Here is a 13174-nt window from a genome sequence, read left to right on the forward strand (position 1 = left end):
TCAAGGCCTATCCACTGTGCCAACGTATAACTAAATCTGAGGGGGTTGCGATGGGGAGGTTCCCTTGTTAGCAGTGTGTGGAAGTGTGAACTTGATAAATAAAGAGCATAGAGGACGACTTCTCATAGTTTATGGTCAAGTGCAAGTGATGGCACAGCAAGCGACACTGGACGGCAAGTGCAGACCTAATCTGTGGATGATGAGGGCGCCACCTCAGCATGCACTATTTTCGTACATACTCATGCTAATCAGATGCCTTCTTCTGGGTGTAAAAGTCGGAAACGCCATTTTCACAACACTCAGACTACCTCCATCGACGTCAGGAGTTATCATCTAAAGCTGGGGAATACAATACAAAAATAACCTCACTAATTTTAAATTCCCAAGTGATCCACTTACTTGCTTTATGACATACGAAGATGGTTTGATCAGTAAATTTCCATGAAAGAATGGAACATTTTTGTTGCACCCTCATGGTTGCTAAGCTTCATTATTTTAAGAATCGTATAAAGAAATTCAACAATTTACAGCGTATGTTTTATTGTTGGCAGCCATCTGAATTAGTGAGTATGTCTGCTGCATTTGAAAATGGAGAAGCAAGGTTTTGTGCTGTTATTAAGCAGTTTCATTTGAAGGGTTGATCTGCTGTACAAATAAAGACAGAATTGGATGAAGTGCACTTGGACTTTTCACAATCATTGAAGATGATTTTCTTTTGGATTAACAAGTTTAAACACGGTCAGACAAGAACCAAAGACAAAGCGTGCTCCAGCTGTCCAGTTGAGGTCACCTCATAGGAAACCAGTGACAAAATCCATGATATGGTTATGCAAGACCGCCGAATAAAAATTCGCGAGATTGCTGAGATTGCACACATCTCAACTGAGCGAGTGCATAGGGTCCTGTGCAGAGAATTGGCTCTGAAGCTGTGTGTGAGATGGGTGCCACAGTTGTTGACCAAAAGTGTATTTGGCACATTTCAGCAAAATGTCTAGCTATTTTTAATCATAATCTGCAAGACTTTTTGCGCCGACTTGTGACTGTTGATTAAACCTAGATCATTCATTACACACCAAAGTCAAAACAATGGACAAAGGCTGGTAAAAGTGCACTCAAGAAGGCAAATACAGTTTTGTCAGCTGGTAGAGCACTGATTTTTGGGAGTCGCAAGCAATAATCCTCATTGATTATCGTATTTTACACACTATAAGACACTACAAGCTGTAAGATGCACCTTAATTTTTAAGCAGTGTTTTTTAGAAAAACTTTTTACAATTTTTATTATTAGATTTCAAGGCCAGACTAAAAAAAAATTCTGAGTATAGAATACTGAACTGACCTTTAAAATCCCTGTAAATTGTCAACTGAACTTTCTCCTCCTCCTGTTAGTCATCATCGCTGTCCTCTTCATATGTAAGATGATCTGCACTGCCATTGAGAGTGTTACTCATGCTGCACTTCTTGAGAGGTTTAACAATAATGTTTTCTCTCAATCTGTACCACGACTGTTTTATCCACTGACATGCTTGTTTGATTGTAGGTCGTTTTAAAGCTTCCTTTGGCGTGAATTCATGCTGAGTTTCATCAATCATCCAATCCTTTCATTTCTCTCTCATATACACTTTAAATGGATTATTTATCGAGACATCAAGAGGTTGCAATTGTGAAGTAAGTCCTCCCGGAGTAACAGCAAGTGCTATATGTCCATGTCTCAGTTTCTCTTTCACAGATTTTTTCAAATGGTTACTAAACTGAGCGCGAGAAGAACTCTTCTTCAATAAAGCCCCTTTCCTTCTCACGCGTACGCTGTTAATCCGTAATTTAGCGCAGCATGAAAGGACAACAATGTAGTGCATTTTTTCATGTCCACTTGTTTTTATAGACAGTTTTAGCATCTTTTGTTGCAACTGTTCTGTTACTTAGCACATCAAATGTCGGAGGAGTTTCATCCATATTCGCTGTTCGCCTTAGTTCCAAACTGGTTTTCATTTGATGTTGAATAGTAAAGTGATGGAAAGATGCTATCTTCTCTTGATGCTCTTGTCACATTTTCTGAGATAGTTTGCTTTTGGTTCACATGCTAAGTCCATGACGCTTCATAAACCTGTAGCATCATCCACAACCAATTCCATCCTTGAAGTCTGTTAAGTTGCACTGTAGCGCTAGCTTACAAGCCTGTATTTGAATCGTGTTTGTATTAATTCCGGTGCCATTTTGACGTTGTCCATGAATCCATTTCAAAATGTGAACTTCTTGTTTTGGCCATTTTGCATTCAATCATCTATTTGCACATTAAGTCTTGTTCATTTTTTTCAGTTCTTCTTTACTAGCCTGCCAATCACAAATAGTTTTATCTGTTGGGGGAGGGCTGAATTGCCACTTAGCTGCTCTGTTTCCGTGTTCTTCTGCATATGCTACTACTTTCAATTTGTAGCCCACATCATATGAATGCCTTTTATTTTTACCATTACGAAACTAGCTACTAACGAAAATATTGTACTGTTACCGGTAACACACATCATTTTCAGTTAATGTTCTTTGGTACCATAGATTGCAGTGACACATCATAGGCTACATGGCGTTCTCGGTGTTGGTGGGGGAGGAAGGAAACAGTGTTACCAAGCTTGCAAATCCCCGCAACTCATGTTCATCACATCGGTGCACTGCTGCTGTCAGCTGAATCCAGTGTTGCCAGATAGATAGAGATAGATTGCCTGCGGTATCGAATATGTGGCCATTTTTAAGACTGGCGGGAATTTTAAATCAAATACTGGACATTTCTATGTTAATTTAAAGTATAAAACGCACTAGAATTTTGGAGGCAATTTTTTGAAGAAAAAATTGTGTTAATTGTCTGTAAAATACGGTACCTGGAAAGTGGCAGAACTGTATTTGGACACTATTATGCTTCATTTTCGGATTGTTTGAAACTTGTGTTGGCTGAAAAAAAGACCACACATCAGCGATAACAGTGGTGAAAGTGCCTGAATTGGACCTTGAATTGGTTCGTTGACTACCCTATTCACCAGACTTAGCCCCAGACTTCTCGAACTTGCAACTTGTGGCTTTCTGGGAAGAAATTCTCATTAAGTGAGGGAGTAATAATTGCACTCAATAAGTATTTTGCAGAGTTTATCAGAATCTATTTTTCCATTGTAATGAGAAAGCTAGAGGATCACTGGATCAAGTGTGTATCCCTCAGAGGAGACCGTCGAGATGTAAGACGACTTGTGTATGAAACTAACATTCTTTTTCTTTTGCTTTTTTATCATACTTATCAAACTACTCATGCAGGATGGAACGCATTGCCTTTCCTCGCATCATGTTTTTATTGGCAGCCTTTTTAACAGAAAACAATTGTGGATATTCCTGGATCGAACAATATATAATGTAAGGGAACACACACACACACACACACACACACACACACACACACACACACACACACACACACACACACACTTGTAGCTCCCAAAAAATAAAGGTGGTGTGGTGCATTGAAACACTTAACAGAATAAAATGTTCCACTATGTGTGTGTTTGCGTCACACACCAATCTGCTGAAGGTGACTGGTTGCCTTTCCTTTATTTTACGTATTGTTCCATCAAACAATTTCCGTTATTCAAGTGTAGCTTGTATAACTCTGCTCTTGGAAGACTCGTTTCTTGAATGTTATTTGATAAAGACTCGTTTCGTGAATGTTATTTCATAGTTTGTGGTCTCCTTTTGTTTACATGCTATATTACTAGGTTCTGTATGACCATTCTTCCAGACAAAGAGCTTGCTGCAGCAAAGGAGCGCCAGGAAATTGAATTAGCTGCTCAGAGAGCTACGTTGCAAGAGCAGAGAACACACATTGATATTCTGGATACTGCTCTCACAAATGCACAGGCAAATGTAGTGAGATTGGAAGAAGAGGTTAGTATGTTTTTCCATGATATAAAAGAATGGTTGAGGAAAGTGTATGTAACTGGTTAGTTATCATTAAAGTGCAGATACTCACAGAGGTCCAGTGTGGGCTGTAATTATCGTATGGCAGCGAAACTTTGTAGACGTGCTAATGCATTAATGCAGAACCGACTGATGCTGGAAAAAAATTACCAATTTTAGCCAGCAGGTGAAAATCTGATGATGTACAGCATCTTGTCAACTTCTCTGGAGCTTGTGTTGAACAAATTACGTAAGTGGCAATTAATAATAAAATCAGCATTATGCCTTTTCACTTACTTGACCTTTTGTGCCCACATCCCGTTCCTAATACATTACATACGGAAACATTTCTATTCGACTTTCTTGCATTCACAGTGCCAGATTCGCACCTGGTACCTGGTGCCCAAATTGGAACTAATGATTTTCTGGTGTAAATCGATTCCTCATTAACACATTAAAATATCTACCAAGTTTTTATACCATAAGATAATTGCAGCCCACACTGGACCTCTATAAGTAGCTGCACTTTAATTGCAACCACCTGGTACTTAAATTTTTATTGTCGAATTCATATCATCAGTGGATAATAAAGTTGATTGGTTAACAGTGGGTAGCTGACCCCTATCATTGACCGCTTAAGTTTGTTGTATACATTCTGAAAATTTATCTCTCAAGTACCTCGATGTTTGTTCAGTAACAGAATTTATGGGGTGCAGTTACTGAACTATATGGGGTAAAAAATAGCTACAAACTATGGCATGCACACACTTAATTCAACATGTAAATGTCACTACATATATTCAGATTTCGGTTAAAGACATGGTCAATATGCCTGCATTGGCAATGATGTGGTGCAGACGAATAGCAAAATTCTGCATGACCCGCTGAAGTGTTGGAACGTTGATGCTGTTGGTCTCCGGAATAGCAGTTTTTAGTTCAGCAGTGCTTTTGTGGTTATTGCTGTACACCTTGTCTTTAATATATATCCCCACAAAAAGGAGTCGCATGTGTTCAAAACCAGGGAATATGGTGGCCAATCTGGGCCCATTCCTGTATTCTCTGGGTACCCCAGAGCCAGAATGCAGTCACCAAAGTGCTCCTCCAGGACATCAAACACACTCCTGCTTCGATGGGGCGAGCACCGTCTTGCATGAAACATATCTTGTCAAAATCAGGGTCACTTTGGATAATGGGGATGGAAATCATCTTCCAAAACTTTTATGTACCATTTGGTAGTCGCCATGCCATCAAGGAATATTGCATCGATTATTGTGTGTCTGGACATTGCTCACCACATAGTCACCCGCCATGGCTGAAGAGACTTCTCGATTGTGAAATGCGGCTTCTGATTCCCCTAAATGTGCCAATTTTGGTTATTGATGAACCCTTCCAGATGAAAGTGAGCTTTGTTGCCAAACCGAACCATACATACCATACTAATTCGCACCATGCCCTGCGGCCAACCGTGCAGTTTGAATGTCCTAATGCGAACTGTTCAGAAGTTATAATGATTTTATTTCACATAATTCAATAATTCTCACCCCGTACTAAGTAACATAGCACAATTTGTATGGCACATTCTTATTACAGTCTTTTGATGTATATTCTTAGAGCTCTAGTTGTCATCTTTCATGTATGAACCTATGACATATTTACTTAAGCTCCAAGACCCTTTTCTCTCTGCTTTTCTGCAAATATTGAACAGTTTTAACAACTTTTAAATAAAGGCAATTTTCTGTGCTGTTGCTCGAAATATAGTTACTTCCCCTTCTTGTTTATTTGAAATGTGAGGTCGTCGTGTACAGTAAGAAAAACCAGCTACTGATGACTGAGCATTGTGGAACACTCGTTTAAATTTTTCTGTGGTTAATAATGGGAAACCTGAGTACTTCAACTTTATGTTGATAATCACATAATAATTTAGGAAAATAAGGATAAACTTAAATTGCAGTGTCAGATTACACCAGCTGAGTTACAATTGCAATGTAAAAATTTCAACAACTAAACTTTAATTAATTGAGGGAAGTAGCAAAGATAGAAATTCAGTGCTTAGCATCAACAAGCACATAAACAAGACTGAGAATGTTGCTGAGCTTACTTCTGAATATTTCTTCAGAGCTAAAGGAGTACACAACACTGTCATATACCAGCTCTGCTATAATTCCTGCACAGCATTTTATATGGACTTGACCTCTAGCCAGTCTTCCACCCAAATGAATAATCAGCATCCGACTGCGTTCAAGAGCACAGCTGACCAGCCAGTGGCAGGACACATGGCTGAGCACAACATGCTCAACTTCAATGGCTGCTGCAGAACTTGTCCTGTGTATCTCTCTGAATTATGTAGATGGGATTTGTCCTTGCAGCACACACTTCAGTCCTGTAACCTTCCTTGCCTCAGTCTCCACTAACTCCTGCCTCACATCTCCATCTACCCCTGTTCTCATTACCCCCACTTCACTCATCCTGCACTCAAACCTTCCTTTCCATAGTCCCCTTTTTTCTCTTTTCTGGCTTCCTGACACAATCCACTCCTCCATGTCATTGTGCAAGACGTTTAACTACTCCTATCTGCACCAGAGCAGCTCGCCAGTACTACACTCCTATCATGTACACTTGCTGCCTCTCAGTTTCGCGCGTGTGCGTGTACGCGCGCGCGGCTAGCTCTGAAGATTGTCGGAAAGCTTAATAAGATTTTCAGGCTTGTTTATTTGCCTTTCAGTAACTCAGGCTCTCAACTATACAGTTAGTTACTATTTTTACTTGTCCATTATTAAAGACTTTCCAACCTATAATCACTAATTTAAAGTGGTTACAGGAATTTGATGATCAGAACGTAACATAGCTCTGTTCTTTTTCAGTGTCGAAAAAAGCAAGTTTATGTTGAACGAGTGGCTCAGTTGCAGCGTGCACTATCGTCACTTCAGTTAGCAAGTGAGCGTCGAGAGCAGACTGAACGAAAACTGAGGCAGCAGCTGGAGCAAGAGTTGCGTTCAGAGCGTGGTGGTGGTGGTGAAGGAGCAGGGTCTGGAAATGGAGCTGATAACAAGTCAGGAGAATCTGCCGGTAATGGAGCACCATCGAGTAGCGAAGTAATTGCTGAACTAAAACGACAACTGAGAGAGCGTGATGATCGATTAGTACGGCTTGAAGGTGAAGTGGCCAAATGGGAACAGCGATATCTGGAAGAGAGTGCGCTTCGCCAAGCTGCAATAGATGCTGCTAGTATTCCCAAGTAAGGATACCATTCAACACATAGGCATCTTTCTAAAGTATTAGTAGTTTTAATAAATACTGTAGAGTTATTTTTCCCTATCAAATTGCTAACATTGTGCATATTCTTAATTTCACAATTTCCCTGCACTCTACCTACCTGTCTGGCTCTGTAACCAAATGATCAGTGCAACAGACCATTGTGTGGGAGGACATGGGCTCGATTTCTGTACTGCCAGGGATTTTTCCTTGGCAGAAGGACTGGACAAAGGTGCATTTAGCTTCATGATGCCAGTTGAGGAGCTACCTGGTTAAGAGGCTGCAGCTCCAAGGTCAGAATGTCGATGATGGCCGTGAGTGTTGTGTGTGGACACCATGTCCCTCCATACTGCATCCAGTGATTGATGACTGAGGATGACACAGATCAGTCGACTATCACATGGTCCTCAGATCCTGATCATGGAGGGTTTTTTCCCCCCTTCCTCATCTATTAATTTACGTACTTCAGTTCCAGTTTTGAGCAGCTTGATGTACTGTAGACTTGTATGTCTCAAACAATGCAGTTATCTTTAAGTGTCATTTCTCTCTGTTCTGCTGAGAACACAGCCTTCAGCTACTTACATCACCAAGGTGGTGGTGGTTGTGGTGGTGGTGGGAAGAAGGGCTTGCCAGTAGGAAATGTGATTATTGAATGTGGGTATTTCATTAAGAATAATCAGATGGTTGAAAGAGAGAGAGAGAGTGAGGGAGTGTTGCTTCACAAGTCTACTATCCATCACATTTACGCCAAAAATCCAAATATCATGTTCTGGTGTAACAAGATTGTAATGTTATATTTGCAGTACATTCTCAGTATTGTTCTGAAATTGTAGGGCAACAGTGAATTGATCATACAATAGCTTCAGTTATGAATAAAGCCCCTCTGCAGGTCTTGGGGTTAGAACAGGCCCGAGATATTCCTGCCTTTCTTATGAGGCGACTAAAAGGAGTCGTTCATGTTTCGGCCTGTATGTGATGGGCCCCTGGGTTTGACCTTCATTTTTCAAAATTTTCCTGAAGTGCGAGCCTGTTGAGGAAGGGCCCCTTACATGGCGCAGTGTCCATCTGCGCTGAGACCTCTCACATCCTGGGCATCCCTCCACCACACACCGTCAGGTGGCTTGCGGAGTATGGATATAGATGTAGATGTAGATCCTTCGCCGACGTGGATCTGCACATCTGCTCAGTCTTCAGCTGTTGGGCAAGGTCACTCTCCTGGGTGCATTTTCTTCCATTCTCTGTGCAGTATCGCTTTCTGCGCTGTCGATGATAATGGACTTCTTAATTCGTTTGTAATATATCCGCCGTCCGCGAATAGGAAAATCTCAGAGTGTGAGTGATAGCGTTTTATTTAAACTAAAGTCTTTCTTCAAAAGTTACAAAACAATATTCGTGAGGTAGGACTGATCCTCCAAGCCTACCAATAACTAAATCAAAGATTCTTCCAAACATAAACTGTCTGTAGTAACCATACAACTTCACCAAACCAAGCCCTGGGCGTCCCGTGAAGAGCGGCACGGAGTCCATGTTGCCATCACCTGAGTCCGAGGACGAGTAGAGGCCCTGCAGGGATGGCTCGGGTACGCTGGCGGCGGTGGACGAAGACGCGGCGGCTACGATGACACCAGTGGGCTCGCTCGGTGTGAACTGCCTCTCCAGGCTCCTGCGCCAGCCTAAATACTGCTCGGCACATGGATATGGCTGGCTCTATTTGTAGTCACGTGTCGAGCGGAAGGAAAGAGGTCCGCGGCTGTAGCAACCTCTTGAGGCACCGTGGATGCCTCCTGGTGGTCTCTGGGAAGCGCCTGTGTTACCCGGACGACTGGCCAGGCTGACCCCTACTCGGTCCGGGGCCCGCTGTACCGGTCTGCTTCGCGGGAAGCGACAGTTGCAGGCGCTTAGTCTGGACACAGTAGTTTGCGCCTGATACCCAGCATGGTAGCCAGACCGTTGTGGTAGGGCCACCATGTACCTTGTTGGTTTTAGCCCCTGACCACACAGGGATCGCTCTGCTGATGCCTGCACTGTTAACTCCCCACATATGCCAAGGAGTAGATGCCCGTCACCCTTAGGCATCAGAACTCCCGGCAATGGCCATCCTGCCAGGTGACCTATGCTGCGCTGGGTGGTGCCCGTGGGGAAGGCCACTGGTTGGAGTGGGCGGCATCTGGGCGGATGAGATGCCATGAAGCCTAGTACAGCCATATGTCTTCCCGCATCTCTATTAGCAATGCGAATTGCCAGACATAGGGGATATAAAAATGAAAAAGCTGGCATACTATGCTTACTTTCATTCCATAATGTCATATGGGATTATTTTTTGGGGCAATTCATCAAGCCAAGGTAAAGTTTTCCGGGCACAAAAACGTGCAGTAAGAGTTATATGTGGTGTGAACTCAAGAACATCCTGCAGAAGCCTGTTTAGGGAACTAAGGATACTAACTACTGCTTCCCAATATATTTATTCCTCAATGAAATTCGTCATTAAAAATATATCACTTTTTTAAACCGGCAGCTCAATTCATGGAATCAGTATTAGAATTAAAAATAATCTTCACAAGGATTTAAAGTCACTTACTTTTGTACAAAAAGGTATGCATTATTCAGGAACACACATTTTCTGTAACTTGCCAGCAGCCATAAAAAGCTTAACAACCACCGAATTTCAGTTTAAGAGAAGCCTAAAGGATTTATTGGTGGGCAACTCCTTCTACTCCATTGATGAATTTCTCAGTAGAACCAACTGATTTGTGCGTGCGTGCGTGCGCGCGCGCTAATGCGCATGTGTAAGTACAATCTAACTTCTCCACCATTTCAGTGCAGAAATGTGTTCATTGTAAATAAGTATTATATTAGTTCTATTACAAGTTTCTTACCTTATAAATAAATAAAAACTTTTTTATTTTAAATTCAGTGCATTAGTGTTTGTAAAACGATTTTCATATCGTGTTCATTAAAAAAATGATGATCATTCCACTTGGGGTCACTGTGGCATGTTTTCTAGGTGGAAGTGTCTGACAGCCAGCAGAGACCTTCTGCCAGGTAATCATTACGGTTCAAGACAACATTGGTGGAGGCTTTTGTCAGCATTTAGGCTGCTAGCAGCAAGACACAGTCAGTGCCTTCTCTGCATAATAGCAATGGAAATACTATTGACCACAGTGCTGCTAAAGCAGAATTACAGACACAGCCTTTCGAAAATACTTTACCAAAGATGATAAAATAAATATTCCAGAATTGGAATCTAGAACAGCTGCCAACATGGGTAACTTAGAAGTAGATATCATCAGAGTAGTGAAGCAACTTAAATCACTTAATAAAAGCAAGTCTTCTGGTCCTAGTAAGAGTAATCCACCAAATTACAGGCCCATATTGTTAATGTCGATATGCAGAAGAATTTTGTAACATATATTGTGTTTGAACATTATGAATTACCTCAAACAGAACTGTCTATTGACACATGGTCAGCATAGATTTAGAAAACATCCGTCTTACAAAACACAACTAGCTCTTTACTCACACAAAGTGTTGAGTGCTACTGACAAGGGATTTCAGAGTGATTCCATATTCCTAGATTTCCAAAAGGGTTTTGACACTGTATCACACACGTGGCTTGTAGTGAAATTACACGCTTCTGGAATATCATCTCAGTTAAGTTACTGAATTCGTGATTTCCTGTCAGAGGTGTTACAGTTCGTAGTAATTGATGGAAAGTCACCAGGTAAGACAGAAGTGCTTTCTGGTGTTCCACAAGATAGTGTTATAAGCCCTCTGTTGTTCCTTTTCTCTATAAATGATGTAGGAGACAATCTGAGCAGCCATGTTAGGTAGTTTGCAGATGATGCTGTCATTTATCGAGTAGTAAACTCATCAGAAGATCAAAACAAATTGCAAAGCAGATTTAGAAAAGATATCTGAATGACGCATAAATTGGCAATCCGTCAAATTTCGGTTACACAGTGAATCAGCCCAATCTAAAGACCGTAAATTCAACTAAATAATTAGGAATTACAGTTATGAACAGTTTAAATGGAAAGAACACACAGAAAATGTTGTGGGGAAGGCAAACCACACTTTGTGTTTTATTGGCAGAACACTTAAAAAATGTAACAGATCTACTAAAGAGACTGCCAACACTACATTTGTCTGTCATCTTTTGAAGTACTGCTGCGTGGTCTGGGATCCTTATCAGATAGGATTAATGGAGTACATTGAGAAAGTTCAAAGAAAATGAGCATGTTTTGTATTGTCATGAAATAGGGGAGAGAGTGTCAAGGACATGGTACAGGGTTTGGTATGGACACCATTAAAACAAAGGCATTTTTAATTGTGACAGAATCTTCTCATGAAATTTCAGTCACCGACTTTCTCCTCAGAGTGAAAAATATTTTGTTGGTGCCGACCTTCATAAGGAGAGATGATCACCATTATAAAATAACGGAAATCAGAGCTCACACAGAAAGATATAGGTGTTTGTTTTTTCTGCACGCTGTTCGAGAGTGGAATAATAGAGAATTATTGTGAAGGTAGTCTGATGAACCCTCTGCCAGGCACTCGGGTGTAATATGCAGAGTATCCATGTAGATGTCCAGTGAAACCCTGCTTTTACACTTTTCAAGAGACTCCAAAAAAAAAAAAAAAAAAAAAAAGAAGAATTGTGTAAAATTCAGGAAAATGTGAAATGTGGTAAATAACGTTTTAAGCTGTAAAAATTATGTATAGGATACTCCCTTGCATTTTCTCTTTTTATGTATGTGCACATAATAGTCATCAAAATACTCATGTCAGGGACTTGTTTCTTAACTAATAATGGTTTTACCATTCGTCTTTATCAATGTTTCTGGAACGCCTGCAGCTGTCATTCGTTATTTAAATAATGAAACACTGCATAAGTTAAATATTTTTCATGCTTAGCACAGTGTGTTTTGAGAATCTTTTCATTATATCAAGTGAAAATATTTACATAAGTATTTTGTGCGATGTTTGCATATGTATAGTTCTGCGTCTCTTGAACTGTAGTCATCTTTTTGACGTTATCCGCTACTGTGCTTCCTTAGTTGTGTAGAAAACCACACACATGCAAACTATCACTCACATGGTTTCTTTTTGTGTAACGTCACAAAAAATACATACGTAAATATTGCACTTAACAAAGAGAATAAATCCTGGAAACACATTTTGCTCAGCATGAGAATATACGTAATTCATGCTGTGTTTAAACCAAAAACATCTGAGCAACGCGAGCTGATTGAAGGTGTCAGCTACTGCTGCAAGCGGCCAAAAGACGAAACGCACTAAATATAAAACGAGATTTTCACTCTGCAGCGGAGTGTGCGCTGATATGAAACTTCCTGGGAGATTAAAACTGTGTGCCGGACCGAGACTCGAACTCAGGACCTTTGCTTAGGTAGCTCTACCAACTGAGCTACCTAAGCACAACTCCCGCCCCGTCCTCACAGCTTTACTTCTGCCAGTACCTCATCTCCTACCTTCCAAACCTCCGAGTTTGAGTCTCAGTCCGGTACACAGTTTTAATCTGCCAGGAAGTTTCACACTAAATATAGTTCAACAGAAGAGTGATGACGATTACAACAATCACAAAACTGCGTGTGCACTGTAGAGACAGTTTGGAAGTCAGTGGGATTAGTCATGATACCTTTTTTCGTATGAACCTAGTTGTTCCTATCAGCCACCATGCAGATTTTAGCCTGGCAGCGACAGGAGATATGGCATGAATTGTTCAGACTTTTACACTTTTATTGGTTTAAATCCACTAAGTAGAGCAGCCTAGTGTCAAGAAAGTTAACCACATAATGTTCGTAAACACTACTTGACGGCCAACATCATGCCAGTGTCATTTTACGTCAGTTTTTTTCCCACAAATAAAGCGTAAATTCTGGGAAAATTATAAATATGTTGACACAAAATCAGGTGTGGATTAACATTGTGGACATAGGAAATTTGACGGGAACAATAAAAAATGTCATAAAGG

General features: G+C 40.8%; 1 protein-coding gene across 1 annotated transcript in view; it reads left to right on the top strand.

The window, feature by feature from the left end:
- LOC124619895 (angiomotin-like 2a) overlaps nucleotides 1-13174 on the top strand; it is a 133539-nt gene that overhangs the window by 53492 nt on the left and 66873 nt on the right. The window contains exons 8-9 of the mRNA XM_047146531.1: nucleotides 3773-3918; nucleotides 6792-7165. Of these exons, the coding sequence (XP_047002487.1) occupies nucleotides 3773-3918; nucleotides 6792-7165 (520 nt within the window). The remainder of the gene's footprint in view (nucleotides 1-3772; nucleotides 3919-6791; nucleotides 7166-13174) is intronic.

The sequence above is a fragment of the Schistocerca americana genome, chromosome 1 (genome assembly GCF_021461395.2).
Source record: "Schistocerca americana isolate TAMUIC-IGC-003095 chromosome 1, iqSchAmer2.1, whole genome shotgun sequence".
In the NCBI taxonomy this organism is placed as follows: domain Eukaryota; kingdom Metazoa; phylum Arthropoda; class Insecta; order Orthoptera; family Acrididae; genus Schistocerca; species Schistocerca americana.